This window comes from Octopus bimaculoides, chromosome Z (assembly GCF_046866305.1).
Source record: "Octopus bimaculoides isolate indiv1 chromosome Z, ASM4686630v1, whole genome shotgun sequence".
Classification (NCBI taxonomy): domain Eukaryota; kingdom Metazoa; phylum Mollusca; class Cephalopoda; order Octopoda; family Octopodidae; genus Octopus; species Octopus bimaculoides.
In genome coordinates, this window is record NC_142944.1 from 39,121,098 (window position 1) to 39,144,514 (window position 23,417).

At 33.4% G+C, this 23,417-nt stretch overlaps 1 protein-coding gene across 10 annotated transcripts in view; it reads right to left on the reverse strand.

The window, feature by feature from the left end:
* Positions 1 to 10,483: 10,483 nt before the first annotated feature.
* The window catches only part of LOC106873692 (lipopolysaccharide-responsive and beige-like anchor protein), a 479,623-nt gene continuing 466,689 nt past the window's right edge, over positions 10,484 to 23,417 (reverse strand). For 5 of the 10 annotated variants that reach the window (XM_089365206.1, XM_089365205.1, XM_089365200.1 and 2 more), the window contains 4 exons: positions 22,668 to 22,790; positions 17,811 to 18,007; positions 14,692 to 14,843; positions 10,970 to 11,201 (listed from right to left, as the gene is read on the reverse strand). In XM_089365206.1, coding sequence (XP_089221332.1) covers positions 11,111 to 11,201; positions 14,692 to 14,843; positions 17,811 to 18,007; positions 22,668 to 22,790 — 563 coding nt within the window. In that variant the 3' untranslated portion in view covers positions 10,970 to 11,110. Of the gene's footprint in view, positions 11,202 to 14,691; positions 14,844 to 17,810; positions 18,008 to 22,667; positions 22,791 to 23,417 lie in introns of all 10 variants that reach the window. The other 5 variants (XM_089365208.1, XM_089365209.1, XM_089365204.1 and 2 more) reach the window with 2 other exon arrangements.

Consider the following 23,417-nt stretch of genomic DNA (forward strand, 5'->3'; position numbering starts at 1 on the left):
ATTTAATAGATAGATAACTAGTTGCTGTGACTAGAATTTCTAAGTTTATTTTTTGTTCTTTCGTTATTCATTGACATCACCAAAAACTGAATACAAAACTAGCTTGTCTTAAAATATTATATTCCTTCTTAACATTCCTTTTTGTATGCGCAGATATTTTCTTAGTTCACTTTGAATTTAGCCCATTTTGAATTGTCTTGATAACATTAGGATATATTTTCAGATACATTAATTTGAGCGATACTTTATACCTTTTCTTGTATCTAAATACACTGACACACCAGAAACAATCGTCAGTATTGTATGGTCTAATTACCAATTAAAAATGTAATTTTCTCCATTCTTATTCTTGTTATCTTATACTCTAAATCGCTTAACATTCTGCTAAATTATATTTAGATTTACTTGTCATACATAAAGAATTACCTTGGATGTTAATTCTGCTTGAATTTATTAGTATCTGATTGTTTGATGTAATTAACCAAATTCATTTTAATATTGAGTAGTTTATAGATATCTTCCTGGATTTGTTAATCCCATGTACTGGTTATATATAAGTACAAGATGTTGCTGGACAGTCTGCAGTAGACTTTTAGTATTCGTTATTTGCAACATAAACACTCCTTGTCAAACAAGGAAAACTGCCTCTGGGTAGTTTTGTGCTAGTCTCTAAACAATATTTACATTTTGGTTCCCAACCTACGTAATTTTTTTGATTTGTTGCATTTAATCTTCCTTTGTATTCTTTATTCATCTAATAGTACTCATTCACTCAATAAATAAATTTAAGATAACAGTAAGTACTCAAAGACAGGGTTAGAATTTATAAAGAAATAAACTATTATGTTAATTTAATTTAGCTGTGTACAAATATCGTGTATGTGTGTGTCTGAAGATTGGGTAATTTGCATGACAGTGAACTGAATTGCACACTTAATATCTACTGGAAAAAAATCTTGTTGCAAAACTTACTGTAGGTTCAAATACATGTGATTATATAAATCTTTATTTGCTCTGCATTATTTTTCCACTGATACAAATATATATTTGTACATTTTAGTATTAATAATCTGTATATATACACAATTACAGATATAAAGAGAGGGGAAATATTTTTTTATGAGTATACATGGATATTCCATGATTGATGTTTAAGAAGTTTCTGTCCACCCTGATTGAGCAGTATTATGTTCAAATACGTTTTAACTCTGACCGTCCAATCTGTTTAACACTTAACCTGTATCTTCACAAATTTGTCCTAATCATCCAAACTCTTTTTTTCTATCAGACTTTTAGCTAGCCCCTATTTCAAACGTTCTTAATAATATAAAGCTTTCCTTTCACAAGTCCCAATTTACTCTGGTGGTTGAAACAAAATTGGTAATGTATATCATATATGATGCATGGGCACCAGAAAAATATGTCTTGTATTTTGATGCAAACAATGATAAAATGTAGTTCCGATGACTACAGTTATGACTTCTACATTGACAATGGAAGTTTCTTATTGGTTAAAATTACCTAACTTTAAATGCTTCTAACTTCTTTATTACTAATTCATAGAAAGAGTGAATGCAAATTTCGTCATCAGCATGCAAAACTACATCAATGCAGAAAATTCTAAGTGGTTGGAAGATTTTTGAAAAGATTCCATATCATCCCCACTTTTTGAGATGATACTGCAGCCAACAAAAGAACCATTACGTAGTTGCTCAACCTGATAGAAGTAGCAACTGAGTTTCATTCAAGTCCTCATATTTCTAGACATCTGAAGAAGTCTGCTCCTCTACATCACCTCACATGCCTCTCACCTCATATATCACCCACACAGCAACTCTCCTCCACCCCATATTCTACCTCACTCATGATATACCCTAAGTGCTATTCTACATCACATGACATGTTGCTAAACAACCTGACATACATCAATCACACTTACCCTGGACACATGACTGTTTTCCGAGCCAAGGAGGGAGCCTCTCTACCTCATTGTTTCCACTGCTAGAAAAAGCAGTGAAACCTCTGTCTACTGTCTTCAAAATAAAAAGTACATTGGCTAATCTAGATTACACAAAGGGAGTGCTCTTGTTCAGTCAGGTTTACCTGGAATCCAACAACAACATGAGAATTTCAATATTTTTTCTACACATCACCATTCTATGAACAAAACTTTTGATTCCATCTTCAGTAGTCTGATCGAATATCATACACACACACTATTATGAAGTTACTAAAGTTGCAATATTTCTGAAGAATACAGTAACCACAATACACTCAATGCTCCCTAATTTCATTAACAGAGCTCTGCAAGGTTACCCCCACCTCTTAAGAAACTTCCAAAACACTGCTATTCAAATGAAATATATCCAAACTGTACTTCATACAATGATACACTGCATGTCAGAGTGTGTGGTGAGGGCTTCCACTTGGCATGAAAATGATACATTTTGAGGAGTAGAGCTGTTTATTGCATCTAGTCATTGAACCAACAACTTGGGTCAAGGTTGACTGGAGCAGTACATGTTCTTGTTGTTACACTAAATCACAATATACTATGTCCAACAAAGTAATTTGAAGAGTTAGAAATAGCAACTTAATCTCTCAAATTACATTCTATTCTCTAAAAAAAAAAAATCTATAATACAGTCCCCGATAAACTATGCCAAAGAACATGAGGTGATAGTCATGATTCAAACACCTCTAAACATACGAGGGGCATTCATTAAAGATTTGCCCTGACCCACTTCCAGTTATTGCAGGAAACGGAACTTTTACAGGTAGGATCATATATGTCACATTGTAAATTGCCGCTTTCCACTAGTAATCGTTTGTCTATTAAGGCTGTTGAAATTGACTAAGGTATTATAATGGAGGCAGTTAAATGCAGATCAGTGATGAGGTTCTTATACTTGAACGGTTGTACACCAAAAGAGACTTTCAATGAGATGAAAAATGTTTATGGTGATGATGCACCATCATAAAATGTAGTCAAGCACTGGCATTGCCAGTTCAAATCTGGTCAGACATCAGTGGAAACTGCTACTCCTGGACGACCACATTCCGCCATTGATGATGACACATCCATGAAGTGGAAGCTGCCATTTTGGAGGATCACCGCATAACTATTTGACAACTAGCCCAAGAAGATAAGTGTAGGGTCCATGGAAAAAATCATTCATAACCATTTACACATGCGGAAGTTGTCTGCATGATGGATTCCCCAGATGCTCACTTTTTTCAGAAGCAGAAATGAGTCAGTTGCTCCTGGGCTCTTTTAGCAATGTGCCAAGAAAACGGGGACTTTCTTGGCAGACTTCATCATACAGGATGAAACATGGGTCCATTACTATGATCCTAAGACTAAAGTCCAGTTGAAGCAATGGAAGCATGATAACACCACCTCCAAAGAAGGCTCAGTAGGCAAGGTGATGCTCAGAGTTTTTATGGACAAACGCAGAGTAGTGATGATGGATTTTCTGACAAAGGCAACCAGAATTAATGGGGCATATTATGCCTCTCTGTAGTAGAAATTGCAGGATGCCATCAAAGCAGAGAAGTCCACCTCCTCCAAGACAATGCCCCAGTTCACAATGTGCATGTTGGCCAGATGAAAGTACACTCCTGCAGCTTTGAAATCCTTCCTCATCCCCCTTACTCTCCCGATCTCACACCACCTACCTTCATCTCTTTCCAACCATGAAATCTTTTTTGAAGGGGAAGCACTCTTCGAATGATGATGAACTCATTTTCTGTGGTAAAGTCTTGGCTCCAGACGCAAACTACCGATTTCTACAGATGAGGTCACCACAGCTGCATAAAGCAATGAGAGAAGTGTGTCACCATTGGTGGTGGTTATGTAGAGAAGTACTAATAACAATGCCAAGTTTCGTTTATCCCAGTCCTTGGGAGGTGGGAGAGAGGAAATCTTTAATGAACACCCCCTCGTAGATATTTGTTTAGAGGTGATCTGTGCCCAAGCAACATCATCAGAAACACACTAAATCACTTCACATATACTCACAACACAGGTCATACAACATTATTATATGAAATTGTCTCTGCTATCACATATTATATCACAACACCGTGTCCTCACTGCAACACTTAACCATTGCATATTGTCTCACAACAGTACACCAAAACACCACATTTTTTCATAATCACACATTACAACACTACACCATATATCAAAACTATATAACTTCACAGTACAAACACACAGGATTAACAAATAACAGCCTCCCCACATACTCAACTGCTACACCCACATACTTAGAGGATCGCATCCAAAAGAGCTGGCATGCTGTCTGATCTGATCAACAGAACAACCTGCTCATGAGATTAACGTGCAAATGGTTGAGCACTCCACAGACACGCGTACCCTTAATGTAGTTCTCGAGGAGACTCAGCATGAAACAAAATGTGACAAAACTGGCCCTTTGAAATACAGGTACAACACATGTTTACCAGCTGAGTGGACTGGAGCAACGTAAAATAAGGTATCTTGCTCAAAGACACAATGTACCATTGGGACTTGAACTCACAACCTTACAATCATGAGCCGAATACCTTCACCACAAAACCACACGTCTTTACAAGAGGGTCACATCCACACACAGTGTAAAGTGTAGTTTTTCTTTGTTTTTGAAAAAAATAAGTAACTCAGAACAAACATGAAGCATTGTTTTTATTAATATGTGCAAACATAACATGAGGATCTTTTCAGCTATTTCTGTTGGGTAATTATTTTTATTCCACTAAAAAAAGGATTTAAAAAAGGGGAAAAAATGTAAAACAAAATTTAATTAAAAAACAAAAAAAAAAATGACATCACAATGTATCTAGGGAGTGGGACGTTGTCGTAAATTGACTTGTTCTTGCATAATTTTCCATTATAATTTGTGCTCACAGAATACAGGTAAGGTACTGTTGACTATTTGGTTCAGTACTGGGTGGGATCTTTTATCATGAAAACCACAAAGGAGTGAAAGCAAAGACAAAGAACAGCAAGATATGGCTTTCAAACAACTTACCAGCAGAATTCAAGAATTGATATGGTTAAAAATGGGTGTCTTTTGTTATTTATTAATTTTTTTTTTTTTTGCTTTTTTTAGAAAATTGTTATTGTATTCCAATATAATGTACCAATGCTTTCTTCAGAGCTCAAAACTTATACAAGATAGTAAATTCTATCTTTAAGATAGGATAGGATATAATAATAATAATAATAATACTAATAATAATAATAATAATAATGGTAGTAGTAGTAGTAGTAGTAGTAGTAATTGCAATAATAATAATAATAATAATGAGCATACAGACAAAGTAAAAGATAGTTGGGAATCAGGTAAAATGAAAAGATAAATTAATGCAGTGCCAACAGCAAGATGAATAGAAAAAGAAAATATATATATTGAAGAGGGTTAAGGTATATGAACAGTGAAAACAATCAACACAAAACGAGGGTAACGCTTAAACAATTACAGGTATAAATAAAAAAACCGAGAAGTAGCTCAAATTCTACAAAGCATAATATAACAGGAAGTTAGTAGGAAGCGATAACATTTCCATCTTGTGGTTAAAGAAGTAACTACATAGCTATATAGCAAAGTTGTAACAGTAATATATAATGATCTACTGAAAGAAAAAAAAAAAAAAAAAAGGATAACCATCTTGACTTGGCATTTAAACCAACCATATGCGGCTGAAATATATTGTACATGTTTTATGTTGAAATTGACCAGATCTGGCCTCTCTCACCTACCCTACAATGCCATTCTAAAATTAAACAATCATATCATCAAAATCTTAAAGCTATAAGATAATGCATAATTAATTCAAAATAATGTGAATAAGTATTGTATTTGATAGAGCTATCTGAATACAAGAGGGTTAATCTCCAAGACTAAGGAAACAAATTTAAGTTCCATATTTTGCCTGACTATTGTATACACAGTTTTTACAATATCATCATTAAAGGTAAATGCTTGCATGGAAAAAAAAAAGAAGACAAATAATAGATAGGATGCTTCCAAGAACTCATATGGTTGTAAAAAGCTCTATCAAACAATAAGCCTGCAGTGGGAGAAAGAAGAGTCTGACATTAGCATTGATAGACTATGACACAACTTTTGGCAGTGTTCTCCACAAATAGAATCTAGAAGCGATAGCTATGAATAAGGTAGCACTTATAGCAAACATATGCCAAGTAAATCATAAGTAAATGGGTAATAATTTTGCAACAAACTAAATCTGACATGGATACAAATGTTATGGGGGTATAAATCAGTAACGTTCTGTGTACATAGATGACAAAAAATTAAAAACACACCAACAGAATGTACACGGATTCAGTAACTGTATTAAAATTAATACATACACTGAATAGCATGTTGGACAGAGAAACAGAGATAAAAGAATTAGACTAAAGACAGACATATAAATTAATTAACCGGACAGAGCAAAACACGCACAATCCAAAGATAAAATCAGGAAAGAATACTATAAATGCATCAGATTAATATTTTAAACAGAGCTAAATGCAAAATATAAGGATATTTGTAATAATAGGTGCATTGGCACACAAACTACATAAACAAAACACCAAAAACTTAAAAGATATAGACAACATTCAGAAAATAACACTTTTAGACACTGTACTCGTATTACATGGAATACTTTTATTATACAATAGAAAACACAGACAACAGTAATTAAAAATCACCCCAAGGCACACAGAGCTGTGCTTGGCTGCGAAATGAAAGCACACAATAATAATAATGGTAATAATAATAATAATGGTAATAATAATAATAATTTATTCTGCTAGTGACCGACTTCAGAAGGGCTGCTGTTGTTTTTTATTTTTGTTTTTGTTGCTGCTGACTTTGTGATCAAACCTTGAAGTAATCATTAAACTGAGGAGGAGGAGGAGGAATAAAAGTAAAAGGGAAAGAGAAATGGCCATTGATATAGCAGGCAATTTTAGACATCAGTAACAATAAAATAAAAGTCATATCAATGCTATTAGTATTATAATAATAATAATAATAATAATAATCACAATAATGTAAATACAATTTAAATGAAAATAATATTTTATAGCATTGTTATAAAATTTCTCATTGCAAGCTAGAAGATTTCCAAATAATTATAATAATAATATTGCTTAGTGTAATTCAATAAACGAATAGGAATGTATAAAGAGGAATGTATAAAAAAAACCAAAACCTTCATTAGTTTGATATCCAGGTACAAATAACACACACAAGTATGTTGATACCACTATATCTATGTATTAGAAGACTCAAAAGCTGCTATTTCTATCAAAGAAGAACAATTTGGTTTTTAATACCAATTTTGTTTCTTTTCTTTCAATTAATTATAAATTTTTAAAAAAAGAAAGAAGGAAAAAATTCTCTGCAGAATTCTGTTGATTAGTTTGGTAGTTGTTTTATTTTTGTACTTCCTTTTAGAAATAAAAGGAATCGGTAAGGATCCATAAACAAGCATGAATAAATAAAATTTCAAAAAAGAAAAAGAAAAATTTATAAAAGTCTAAACAAATGTGTGTGAATATACGTACAAATATACATACACACAAATGTATAGACATAAACACACACACAGACACACACATATACACACATGCAGCACAACATTCACAAGCCATTTCGTGCAGGTTTCTGCATATGTGTGTGTAGTGTGTAAGCGGGTGTTTATAAAGAGGAACAACTTCAGTATTTATCGGGAGACGTGATATGTTAAGAGTCAAGTGATGCTTCATTGATCCATCCAATCCATTTTAGTTCAATGACATTTTGGGGTTTTTTTCTGTCTTTCTTTTCTTTCACAAAGGGGCTGGGGAGGGAGTTTGTTTGTTTGTTTTTTCCAACACTCCTAGGTAATTTTTCTGATCTGTCGTGAAATTGATCTACAAACTTTTTTTCTCTGGTGTATTAAACACTAAAATATATTTTACACACACACACACACACACACACATATGTATAAGTTTACATGTGTTTACATAATATAATTATGTGTGTATGCAAATGTATATATACACACATATATACACATACATACACAAATGTGCATGTACTTGTATATGTGTATACACATTTATTTATATTATATATATGTATTGATATATACTTGTGTATGTGTGTATGTATATATATATATATATATATATATATATAGTCACACACATGGATATATATGTACATATATTTGGGGATATATATATATATACATATACACACACACAAACATGAAGAAACACACATATATACACATACATATATACACATCTTACTACATATCAAAATCTTTTTTTCTCTTTCGCTCTCATTTTTTAACCATTTATCATCTACACCCTTCATTAAAATATTAAATATAATTTATCATTTTTCTAACACCCTAACTTGTGTCAGAGAACACTCCCACCCCATAAAGACAAAAAGAAAAAACAAACAAGCAAACAACCAATTGTAAATCCAGAGTTTATCAATACCAAAACCTTTGTAGTAGTAGTAATAGTAGTTGTTACAATAATGATAGTGTCATACAGTAATTATGAAAATGTATGCCCCCACCCATACATAATCATCATCAATATCAGGAATTGGGTAATTTGTATAGCTTTTTATATATATATATATATATATATATATATCAACCAATCTACTTAGAATTAAAAAAAAAAAACACAATAAAAATCTAGGTGTATATATTATTTATCACCATGGGTGAACACATTTTTATTGGAATGCAGGACGAAGTTATTTTTTTTTTCTGTTTTGAAAATTAAAAAATATAAATAAAAAAAACATTTTTTCTTTTCATTTTTTAAAAACTTTCTTTCAAAATTATTTTTCTTTTTCTCAAAATCTTTAAGTCAATTACAAAAAAAAAAAAAAAATCTATGCATGCAGTATTGACATCTGCTTGCAGCCTAAAAGACTTTGGGATTGGAGGAGCAGGAAAAAAAAAAAAGGGGGTCTGTGTGGAATGAATTTGCTGAAAAAGTGGGACAAAGCCTAGCCTGACACCATAAAAACACAAGCAAAAACTTGTCAAGAATTATCAGTTAAATAAAACTGTTGGGGAAATTAAAGAAAAAAAATCTACCAAAGAAATACTATTTCTGTATTTCTTTTTCTCTTTTTTTTTTGTTAATTTTATTTATTTATTATTTTTTTTTTACTTCTGATGCCATTCAACGGATTTTGAATTTTAAAAAAAAAAGAAAGCTATGGTAATATTAGTAAAATATCAGTATTATTAGAAATAAACCCACACGAAGGAAATTTGAAAACCGTTTCAGGTGTGTCTGTATATACTTGCGTAGATACACATATAAACTGAGTGTGTGTGTTTGTGTATGCGTAGATATGTAATGCTAGTCACAAGAAAGGGATGAGCCCATATCCATTGATAAAAACAGACATATTTCTGTACACATAAAAAATAACTGTGTGCAACAATAAATATAGAGAGATATACATATGGAATTTGCTTTAAAACATATTTTTTGATGGAAACTTTAAATCATATATATATATATATATATATATATGAATGCACAAACAAAGAGAGAATGTACTTAATATATGCAGTAGAGTTTATTTGTTCAAAGATGATGACCGATTCTATTGCTACTCAGAGTTTCTTGCTATGTACAATCATTCAGGTGAACAAGAAGCTGAAAGCAAGAAGAATCACACATAACAAAAAAAAAAAAAAAAACTCTTGAGTAGTCATAGACAAAATCATCAGCTCTGAAAACAACCCAGACACATGTGTATGTAAGTATGTTTGTGTATGCATGTGTATATATATATATATATATATATATATATATATATATATATATATATATATATATATATATATATATGTATATATACACATAAATATATATATATATATATATATATATATATATATATATATATATATATATATATATATATATATATGTATATATACACATAAATATATATATATATATATATATATATATATATATATATATATAATAAAGTATATATATATATATATATATATATATATATATGCATGCAGACATACATACACACACACATATATGTATTTGCATACGGTTGTAAATATGTGCATGTATATGTTTCTGTGTGTATTATAAATACACACTCACACATACACAGACAAATTATTCAGACATACACACACACTGGCAGGCACACAAACATTCTCAGGGGTCATACCATCTTCTATACTCTGAGTTTAAAACATCATTCCATTATCTTAGTTTACTTTGCACATTTATGAAATGAATTCTGAATATACTTGATATTAGTATTAGAAACATTAATAATTATAATAATTATAGTATTAGTGTTTGTAGTAGTAGTAGTACTAATAGTAAAATTAATCAGATAATATGTATATAAAAAACACCCTAATCATTCTATTACAATCTTTAAAAAAAATATTCTTTTTTTTTTTTCGGGAAAATACTGAGTAGACAGAATATTTGGAGGAGGGGATGTTGGTGGGGGAGAGAAAACTACAAGTTTGTTTATAGAAAAAAAAACAAAAACAAACATTCTTGGATATATCTGTGTACAATCTGAATAGGGTATATATTTTAGAAATTCACTTCTCTTAATTACACCAATTATCATGTATGTATATATGTGTGTATGTTTGCTTGTATATGTGTACGTATATATAGCATGTATGTGAATGTGTGTATGCATGTATGTAAATTTCAACTATATATATATATATATATATATATATATATATATATACAAACACACACACATATACATATATATAATATTCATATTTATACATGTATATAATAAGCATTATATATATATTATATGCACACACACACACACACACACACACACACACACATAAACAGAGGCATACACACACATACATATATAACTTTTTGTCTTTATACGTCTATTGCATTCATCAAATTTTCCAACTCTAGACACACTAATGTTCGTTGAACACCCTCCCCGCCACTTCATGCAGATAACACAGAAACTGGTAAGGCGCCATTGACTTCTTCAAAGCTCTGTGTTATGTTTCTATGGAGGAAAGTTCAGTAGCGTTCCTGGTATTCATGATGCCATTTGTTGAAGTCAATGAAGAAAACGAGAAGGCACCCAGTACCAAGACCAAGAAACAAGAGTCTGAAAGAAAAAGAAAATATATGTATATGTATATATATATATATATATATATATATATATATATATATATATATGTGTGTGTGTAGACATAAATAAACAATAATATATAAACATTTATAAATAATATGTAAATACACTGATATATATTTATGTATTTATATATATAAATATAAATATATATATATATATATATATATATATATATATACCGAAGTAAGCACATATATATATATATATATATATATATATATATATATATATATATATACAGTAATTCTTCACCATATCATGGATTTTTCTGGCTAATATACATAAAATTATATTGCAGGTTTCTGCGGCCGACAGGTAACTATATATTTTTAGATTTTAATTATTTCTGTGGGAGGTTTTGGAATGTAACACCTGTGATAGTTGTGGGATTACTGTATATATATATATATATATATATATATATATCTATATATACACACACACACATATATATATATATATATATATATATATATATATATATATATATAAAAACAGACTGGAATATATGGTGCCATTTTAATACCATGTTACATGAGTTTCATTACTACATGAGGAATGCATTTTTTTTAATATATAAATATTAATGATAATGGTAATTCATAAGGAGATAACTTGGAATATAATCCCTATTATACACACATATAAATACATAAATACTGACTGTTATTTGAAGCTGACAGTGTAAAGCATTGTTTCACCTCTTTGATTGTTAAATGATTTTTTTTTTTTGTTTTAATGACACAGTGAAAGATGGAATGGTAATAGCCATAATGTTTGCCAATATCTCCTCTGATACTGGAGGGAGACATCGTCATCACCATAATTTAACGTTCATGTTCTATTCTAGTATGGGTTGGCTGGTTTGACATAATCTGATGTGCCCAATGTCTGTTTTGGCATGATTCTTTTTTTTATGGCTGGATACCAACCTTAATGTGAACCGCTTTGCAGAGTGGACTGGATGCTTTTTTTTTTTGGTTCCACCTGCATAATTAATTCAAAATCATCATCATTTAACATCCATTGACCATGCTGACATGGGTTGGACGGTTTGACCAGAGCTGGTAAGCTGGAAGGCTGCACCAGACTCCAGTCTGATTTGGCATGGTTTTCTATGGTTAGATGACCTTCCTAATGCCAACCACTCTGAGAGTATAATGGGTGCTTTTGGATAAATAGGTATTATATTTGTTAGAACCATCTGAATGTTAGAGAGTTAATCTCCAAGACAAATTTAAGTTCCATATTCTGCCTGACTATTGAGGTAGCCATGCAATTCACAGGACTATGAGCCTTGTGGGAGGTGATGGGGAGGTCAGCTCTTTGCTAGTGGATGAAGGGAATTACTATGAGGGAGATAGTGGTGGTGGTGAGGGAACAGAGGTGGTTCCTGCAGAGGGATCAATATGGCCACTCACAACCAATGGAAGTAAGGAGTGAGGGAGAAAAAAACGTATTATTAACTCCTTTGTTACCATGCTTCTGTTGAAACACACTGCCTTTACTTTGAAAATAGTGAAGAATTTAGTAAAATAAATTTGTGGTGCTTTGGACATAAATTAACATGAAATTTTGATGGGAGATTTGAAATTAACTCACTTTAAAACAGGAAGTTTGCATCATAAAACCAGAGACAGTCTCAGGTGGTTTCAGGTAGTTTGGTATCAAAAGGGTTAAACCCCAGATGCTTTTAACAGGGTGGATTATGGTAAAGGCACTTAAGGTTTTTGTGTTTCACTTGGAAATGAATTAAGTTTACCAATCCAAGGAGAGGTAAGGCTCCACTGATGAGCTTCCATACAGTTTCTGTCTACCAAATTTGACTTAAAGATTTGACTTTTGGTCAGAAAAAGAATTTGATAAAGGTCATTTTACTTAAGGTATCAGACATTGGGATTGAAACTGTGGAACATATTTTATCATAGATCTGCAAGAGCAACTTTGAACTATAAACAACATCACTAACAAAGTGATGTTGTTGTTGTTATCACTAAATCTGCTAGAAATAACAGCCAAATCACTGCTTCCATCCATCCATTTTCTCTGCCGTCTATTCCTGGGAGGGTCATTGGGGTACTATCATTAGGCACCCACTCCATAGGGTTCTGTCAGAAGCAATCATCATTACATTTTTTGGTTGGATTTCCAAGTGTGATCAACTGAAACTACAGATATTATCCTCCAACCATCTCATTCTCAGTCTACCCCTTGGTCTCCTGCTGAATGGCTTAGCTTGAAGAATCCCTCCTGTGATTCTTTCCTGTGACATTCTAATCACACGTCCCTAGCACTAGAACTGTAACCACTCAATGAATAGAAGTAACAGCTCAACCTGGAAACCCCATTATCTCTGAGTGATACACCACATTGAGTAACATTGCTCCAGAGATCCCTCAGAGGAACTATATTTTGGCTGCTTGTATTCTCAATAGAACCCTTTCGGTCATTATCTAACATTTATGACCATAGGTAAACACAGGCATGAAAACCAAATCTCTCGGGCTCTAATGACTTAAAAATTTAAGGACACATTAGATAATCACTTGTTAAGGTTATCTCCACAGATTTTCTATAGAAATTATAACCAGCCCTGATTTTGTTATGAGGTTTCATATCTGAATATGCCAAATGTAAACAACAATGAGATCAAGGATGAAAAATGGGCAATGGGTGTATATGTTCTTGTTCTTTCATCAGCACCACATCCAACCCATTAACCATCCATGAACTCATTGCTTAAATAGCCACTTAATGTAGTAGTGTAACATTATTGGATATTCCAGTTTTGCATATTAAATACATTCTTGGCAATTGGTACATAAATGTAATTACTTCAGCTTGCGAAGACTTATTGGGGCAAGCGAAAGCGAAATCGGGATGGCACCTGTGCCCAGCATCGCCTTTCTGGCACTTGTGCCCGTGGCATGTGTAAGGACTTTCGAGCGAGATTGTTGCCAGTGCCCCTGGACTGGATCCTGTGCAGGTGGCACATAAAATACACCATTTTGAGCGTGGCCGTTTCCAGTAGTGCCTGACTGGCCTTCGTGCCAGTGACATGTAAAAGCACCCACTACACTCTCTGAGTGGTTGGCGTTAGGAAGGGCATCCAGCTGTAGAAACTCTGCCAAATCAGATTGGAGCCTGGTGTAGCCATCTGGTTTCACCAGTCCTCAGTCAAATCGTCCAACCCATGCTAGCATGGAAAGCAGACGTTAAACGACAATGATGATGATGATGTTTAATATAGGATATAGTATATTATGGTTGCATAATGAAATACAGTGTCCCTGCAAGTCATTAACAGTAAATAATGTATTTGTAGATATGTTGTCACAGTCTGAAGAAAAGATGATGGAATGAGCAAGACTGGAATATTTTTGACCATAAGTGACTTTAGGCATTAAACAACAATAACAACAACAATGTATTATAAGTAAGAGTCAGAGAATGTTTTTACCTTTCATCATGAGAAAGTGAGAGTGAATGAATACTTCCATCACATTTGGGATAAGAATACAATAAAGTAAGATCGTGAGTTCTCCAAACATCAGCAACACCAGATTCTCCTCCGGTGATCAGGTATTCACCCCCACGACTTAGTATCATCGTCTACAATAACAACAGCAAGAAGTGCATTATTATTATTATTAGTATTATAAGTATTACATGAATACAGGTGTATATTTTGAAAGTGAAATATGTGAGTGATGTGCTTGGAATCTGGATGGACAAGACTGGATGGAGAGAGAGAGAGAGAGAGAAAAGTTATACATCTTTGACAAATAATTCGAGCTGAAATCCTGTGTTAAAAAACTAAAACAATTACATCATGGAAGAGTCATCTTAACCATTTAAAAAAGACACACACACACACAATACATATATATATATATATTTATATTTGTTCTATCAATGTACAGAATGTATAAAAAAAAATATTATACATCTATGATCCGCTGTCTTGAGGGTCTATTCCACTGCAGTATTAGTGGCCACATGATAAATGTATAACTTTGATACTCAGTAGTGTAAACTGAAACAACACATAAATATATAAATATGAGCACATGTTCACAGACACGCACACACATCTATGTGTGTGTGTGTGTGTGTGTGTGTGTGTGTGTGTATGTGTATGTGCAATGGGTAAATTATCGCCAATTTATATTTTTAATTTTATGCATGTGCATTGTTCGTTTTTGATTTTGTCTACTATACAGTATAGTAGGATCAGTTGGGCACCATCTGTGAAAAAAACAGCACCATGGTGCAATTGACTCTGCCAGAAATTTGGAAACGACATGCTGTACTGCTTGGCATTTGCACAGGAAACTCCAATATGAACATTTCAGAGTGCTTGGGCGTCAGTCTGAGTTTTTACCATGTCCCCAAAACATGTACCGAGAGTGATAAAAATCAAACATCCACTCAACATCTTAGTGTTTGGAGTGATCACTAGTGATGGCGATGTTATGCTTCCTTTTCATCTTCTCACACGGCCTCAGACTCAATACGAAAGCCTACATCAAATGCTTGGAGGAGGTAGTGCTGCCCTGGGTGAAGAGGGTGGCTGCTGGAAGACCCTTTGTCTGGCAACAGGACTCTGCATCATGCTACACAAGCAGGAGAACCCAAGCATGGCTGTCAGACAATTTCTGCAACCACATCACCCCCTAACATCTAGCCACCCACCTCCCCAGATTGCAACCTCCTTGATTATTATGTGTGGGGCGCAGTTGAGTTAAAGACCAGCAAAACTCCTTGTAACACAAAAGATGAATTGAAGGCAAGGATTCATCAACTTAAACAAGGACACTGTCTAGAAGAGTTGCAGGAGATTCGGAAGTTGTCTGGAAGCTGTGGTTGAAGCCATTGGCGATTTTATTGAATAAATTTACTCTTTAAAATTTCAAAATATTTTAATGTAATTTTGGTAAATATATCTATTACAATGAGGTATCAGTTTTATTTTCATTTTTGCGCATTTTAGATGACAGTTTATTAATCACAGCTTGTGTGTGTGTGTGTGTGTGTGTGTGTGTGTGTGTGTGTGTGTGTGTGTGTGTGTGTGTGTGTGTGTGTGTGTGTAAGCTTAGTACTTATTCCATCAGTCCGTTTTGCTGATTTATATATGTATAAATCTATATCTATCTATATATATATATATATATATAAATCTCTCTCTCTCTCTCTCTCTATATATATATATATATATATATATATATATATATATATATGTATGTATGTATGTATTTATGTATATATATATAATATATGTAAATGGATGTATGGCATTTAATTAGATAATAATAATGTAGCCTCTACATGGTTTCCTTCTAGAAATAACAGCCAAATCTCTCTCAAATTACATTCTACCGTCTTACAGGTAGGACAAATTAGATCAAGTGGTTGTGTACACTATACATTAAAAAAAGTTGAGATGGTTGAGGTTGGAATCCCTCTGATCATGGTCTTGCCCAATCAGTGTCAGACTGGATCAAATTAGCAACAACAATAACCACCACCACCACAGTACTATCATATCACCTGTATAAACATGTAGCTAAATGGATGACTGTTGGTTTTGTAGAGCAAGCCATGTGTGCATGTGTGTAGCATGAAGCTTTGGCATATGTGATGCAGATATAATGGAAACCTTTCCAAGAGTATATATTTTCTTTATGAGGAGTTATCCTTGAGCAGAAGGGTAGCTTTTCCATTTTAGATACGGTGGTGTTTATACCACACATTATATGATCAGCCTCAAACCAAAGAATGTGAGGAGGACATTAAAGGCTCAGATAACTGGCTCTATCTGTCCCTTAGTTAAACATTCTCACTAGATTTTTGAGTATCTTTAGTGGGATTCACTCCGTGGTAAGCATTTGAGCCTTGTTTCTGGTTTGAGGGTATTTTTCCCCTTCCTATCATGCGGGCCTTGTAAAGAGTTGTATTTCATTGACACAAATAAAAAAATATCTACATCCAATCATGAAACTGGCATTGTGGTAAGTTTGCTTCCCAACCACATGGTTGTGGGTTCCGTCCCACAGCGTGACACATTGGGCAAGTGTCTTATACCAACTAAAGCCTTGTAAGTGCAATTGGTAGATGGAAACTCAAAGAAGCCTGTTATGCATGTGAGTGTGCATGCGCACATGTGCACGTGTGTGTGTGAGCGTGTGTATTTGTGTGTTTCTGTGTCTGCTTCTCCCCCACTACTGCTTGACAACCGGTGTTTGTGTGTTTACATCCCCATAACATAGTAGTTCAGCAAAACAGACTGATGGAATAAGTACTAAGCTTGAATATAAGTGGATTCATTCAACTGAAACTGTTCAAGGTAGTGCACCAGTATGGCCACAGTCTAATGACTAAAACAAGTAAAAGATTAAAATTATATTGGATAATGCAGTCCTAGTCATACAAAAAATATGATGTGATCATGGTTGGAATGTCTTTGACAATAGGTCAACAGTAAAAGACTAAATTTAAAACAGAGAATATATCAACTGTGTTTGAGAAAAATGTTTCAAAGAATTCATTGTATATAAAAGACAACACAGTGTTATTTACCAAAATATTGTCTTTGTGTTTCTCATACTGTAGAAGCCTGCCATTCACTGTGAAGCTGCAGATATTTCCTGAATCAAATTTCACAAGAACAAAAGCTTCTCTTGACATTGTGATCAACTCTGGGGAGAAGCAGTTTTTGGGAGGATCTAAAGATTGGAGTAAATCTCCTGTCAGTGTGTGAACAAGGCAAGGACCATCTGAAATAAGAAGAAATAATATTTTTTAGGAAGGATAAAATTTATATTTCTTTATTATTATTATTTGTGGAGAGAGGAGAGTTTAGACATAATAAAGCTTTGCAGATTGGTGAGAAATAATAATAATAATAATAATATTTTTAAAAGGATTAACGTAACTCTTAACAAAAGTAAACAGTCAAGACGAAGAGCGCGATTCGATTGTAAGATATTTTGTTAGTTGAATGATATTTCAACAGTAAGTTTGTCTTTGTCAAGTTCAAAATAAGAAATGATAAAAATTCAAAATTACAGAAATTTAAACGTAAAGTATGAACGAGAGCAATCAGCGTCCATACGTTGATGGAATGACATCATCAGTTTTTAAGTTACAATTTTATAACAGGCGAAAAGATAAAGATAGAAAAAATAGAAAAAAGAGGACGGCAGAAAAAAGGAAAGAAAAAAGAGAAAGAAGAATATTTAATCAAACAGTTTTGTATAAATTTGATGATATTCTCCTGTCATCTCATTCATTCCTCCAGGGCGTGATGTTAATAACTCACAAACATATTTCTCCTCATGCATTTTGAGAAGTGAAAGTGAAGCAAATTCAGAATATTTTTTGAGAATATGCACTTTCAAGTCTTCTTCAAAATTGCAGCTGCTTGAAACGAAATGTTCAGCAAGTTCTGTCGAACTACTGTTATTGTGCCCATTAAACCTTTTGTTTAACTGTTCTGTTGTACAACCAACATAAATTAAGTTGTGCTTTGTGCATTCTGCAGCGTACACCAAATAGGAATCTTTACATGTTCCACCTTCTGTATAAATCATAACATTTCTGTTATGATTTCTGATGGAATTCACTTCACTCATGTTGTTGCACAATGAACAGGGCTTATTTCTCTTGCGGCTGTTCTTTAAGGTACAGTGTGCAGACACTCCAATGTTCGTTTTCTTGGAGTCAGATATAAAGGTCAATAATTCTCTTATATTCTTATTCCGTCTAAAGGCTATAATGGGCGTCTGAAGAAATATCTGTTTGAAATGAGGATATTTTGTCACCACAAGCTGGTAACTTTCGTGCAAATGAAATAGCTAAGATTAGCAAAGATAGTCAAACATTCACACATAATCTTAGCAAACACAATACAATAGATTACAGAATTCCTTTAGTGATTAACTGGCACTGAAAATTCGCTGGCATTTCAAAAGTGTTGCATGAAAGTTACCAGAAAGTGCATATTCTTACAAAATATTCTGAATCTGCTTCACTTTCACTTCTCAGAATGTATGAGGAGAAATATGTTTGTGGGTTATTAACATCATGTCCTGCAGGAATGAATAAAATGACAGGAGAATATCATCAAATTTATACAAAACTGTTTGATTAAATATTCTTCTTCCTCTCTTTTTCTTTTCTGTTTTTTGTCTTTTTTTTTTGCCTGTTATAAAATTGTAACTTAAAAACTGATGATGTCATTCTATCAATGAGTGGACGCTGGTTGCACTCGTTCATAGTTTACGTTTAAATTTCTGTAATTTTGAATTTTTATCACTTCTTATTTTGAACTTGACAAAGACAGACGTACAGTTGAAATATCGTTCAACTAATAAAATATCTATTACAATCGAATCGCATTCTTCATCTTATTATTATTATTAATAATAATAATAATAATAATAATAATAATAATAATAATAATAATAGTAGTAACTACAATAACCAGTAGCAGGGCAGCAGTACTGGCAAATATCTTAATTCTATAATTTAGTAATCAAGAATTGTAGTAAATAAAAGCTGCAGTTAATAAAATAAGTTGGTTGCTAAAAAAAAAAAAAAAAGATTAATGACTTTTAAGTGCATGAAATTGGAGTCTGTAACAAAGAGATGTAATTAATAATAGGGGAGAAATAATTATGATTAACTACAACTACTACTATTACTATAATAATAATAATAATAATAATAATAATAATAATAATAAATAATAATAATAATAATAATAATAATAATATTTTATTATTATTATTATTATTATTATTATTATATGAAGTAGTGAGATGGTAGAATTGTTAGCACACTGAACAAAGTGCTTTTCTTCTCGCTCTTTATATGCTGAGTTCAACTACCACTGAGGTCAATTCTGCCTTTCATCCTTTTGGGGTTGTTAAAATAAATGCCAATTAAACATTGAGTTCAATGCAATTGACTTCTCTCTCCCCTCAAAATTGCTAGCCTTGTGCTAAAATTAGGAAGAATTGCTGTTGTTGTTTATATTATTATTATTATTATTATTATTATTATTATTATTATTAACCCTTTAGTATTCAAACTGGCCATATCTGTTTATCATTCCATTGTGTAGATACGTATGGCCACAATAAACGGATCGCTCACACCTCCCTACACTGGACCCTATCGGGTTCTTAAAACATTCATACCACACGCCAGCTTGCAGATAGGAGCAAGGCACAGAAGACCATGGCATTTACATTATTATTATTATTATTATTGTTATTGTTCAAGTCACTGTCTGGAATTGAACTTGGAATCTTGGAGTTAGTAGCCCACACTCTTAACCCCAAGATTCCAAGTTCGATTCCAGGCAGTGATCCTAATAATAATAATAGTAACATCAAAAAATACCTTATGAATGAGAACACAGGTTCGAAATTTCCCCAAGACACCTGAAGAAGGCTGGAGGGTATATCAGCCGAAACATTGTGTTAACAGCAAACAAGGTGAAGACAAATATCCGTCAAATATAAATAATGAACATAATTCCTCATCTCTTAAATATAGAACTGAATGTGAATATGAATTCTAAAGGGTTGAGGTCGTAAGCTGGCAGAACTGTTAGCAAGCTGGGCAAAGTGCTTAGCAGCATTTTGTCCATCTTTATGTTCTGAGTTCAAATTCCTCCAGGGCCAACTTTGCCTTTCATCCTTTCAGGATTGATAAAATAAGCACCAGTTGAGTACTGGGGTCAATGTAACCATCTCACCCTCTTCCCAGAAATTGTTGGCCGTAAGCCAAAATTTGAAATCATTATTATCATTATTGTTTAATAAAGAAGGGAAATGTCCATGACCCTTTCAGGACCAGCCAGACAGGTAAGAGAAAGGAAGGCAGGGAAAGAAAGAGGTGTTAAACAGAGCAACAAATTTTGTAGGCTATGGTGGGATTTGAACTCATAAGATGAAGAGTCAAATAAACATTGCAGTGCATCCTACCTGTCACTCTAATAATTCAACAAGTCTACCTCCCAAGGCTGGTATTTAATTTCATCAACTCCAGAATGATGAAAGACAAAAAATTGACCTTGGCAGGAATTAAACTCAAAATACAAGAAGCCTGAGTAAATACTGCCAAATATTTTGTCTGATGCTTTAATGACTCAGCCAGTTCATCACCAATAACTGTTTCTATACAAGGGAGATAGATCAGAGGAACTATTAGAGCAACAGATGAAATATCTTACAACATTTATTTGCAGGTCGTTATGTTCTGAATTCAAGTATCACCAAGGAAAATATTATCTTTAACCCTTAAGCATTCAGATAATTTTTTCCAAATGTAATAAGTATTTTCATTTTCATTTTTCATTTTATCTAGTTTCAGCTCATGAGCTGTGGCCATGCTGGGGCACCGCCATTTGATGTTGCTACACAATTTTACTTCACGAATTTTACTTCAGGAATTGACATTTGGTGCATGAGAGAGTTTGATGCAGCTGCTCTCATCTGCACCTCCTGCCGTGAAGTTGGTTCATCTGGGACACCTGACAGGAAGAGGTCCAGCCTCATCTTGAAGACACCTACATCCACCGCATGCAGGTCTCTCAGGTCCTTCGGGAGGATATTGAAGAGCTGTGGACCTCTGAAGCCCAGGCTATTGCAGTATCTTGTCCTACATCTTGATGGCAAATTTGGAGTCCTTGGCACTATGTAATGGTGTCCAGTTCTTTTATTTGTGTAACTTTCGATGTCAAAGTTTGGGACAATTCCTTCGAGGATTTATTCACATTACTTTGAATTAATCATGAATTGCCTTGTAGCATCAAAATTCTGATGATTTGATTGTTTATTTTTAGAGTGACATTGTAGAATATGTGTGAGAGGCAGGATCTGACCAGTCTGAACATAAAATAAGCAGAATATTTTGGCTGGATATGGCGGGGTTAATTGCTAAAATGGTTACCCTTTAGCAGTTAAACTGGCCATATCTGGCTAAAATATTTTACCCATTTTATATTCAAACTGGCCAAATCCTGCCTCTCACACTTACCCTATGATGTCGGACTGTGAAATTAAACAATCACATCAGTGAAATCTCAAGGCTATGAGATAGTACATGACTAACTCAAAACAATGTGAATGAATAAACATTACATTTGACAGAGTTAAACTTTTGAGGGTCAGTATAACTCATTAAATTATTATCAACAATTCTTAGGCTTTATTGTCTCGAGTCCTAGACTCACAGGGCCAGTTACTTGGTTTCTATTGTGTATGAGTGACTGAGATCACAATATTCTCCCTAAAGGGAATGCTAGTCTGTTACTTACAGCTGAGTGAACTGGAGCACTGTGAAATAAAGTCTTTTACTCAAGATTATTATCTTATTAACTATTATTATTATTATTTTTATTTTTTTTTTTTGCAGAATACTTACTTCTGGAACCACTGATGACCAATCCTAACTCGGAAAGAACAGCCACACATATAACTTCAGTTTGGTGACCAGTCAATGTAGCTTTCGGGGTTGGCTTCTCAGCAGCTGAAACAAAGACAGCATCTATTATTCAATTATATATTTTCAAACACAAGTTTGTAAATTAAAAATTAAATGAAACTTCACAACATCTTTATGTTTTTCCCACTCACCCTTATATAATGAGGGGTAGTCAAGTATCTTTAACAAGATACTTGGGCCTGTTCTATTATATTTTAACCTCTCAACACCTAGCATAAAGTCACCTGCCTACCGTCAAATACTCCTCTCCCCTACTTAATGAAGGGAAAATTTTCCTTTTCTTCTCTTACAAGTTACATAGTAACCTCACTGGTGTTACATAAATACCCAATACACTTTGTAATGTGGTTGGCAATAGAAAGGGCATCCAGCCACAGAAAACCTGGTAAAAGCAGACATTGGAGACCATCATAGTCTTGTGGCTTGACAAATCCTGTCAAATTATCTAGCATGGAAAATGGACATCAATCAATGATGCCAATGATGGTCATAAAACTCCAGCAGTACTTGTTCACTGTAGTGTGAGTGAGGGAGGTTTGCTTTTTTGCAGCACCACACCTCTCCCACAACTCCACACAATGTACATCGTTGTCACACTCATGTGCTAATCACGTGCATGTGTGCATGTGCACACACATACACACTCTGTTGTCGCTGCTGCCACCACCA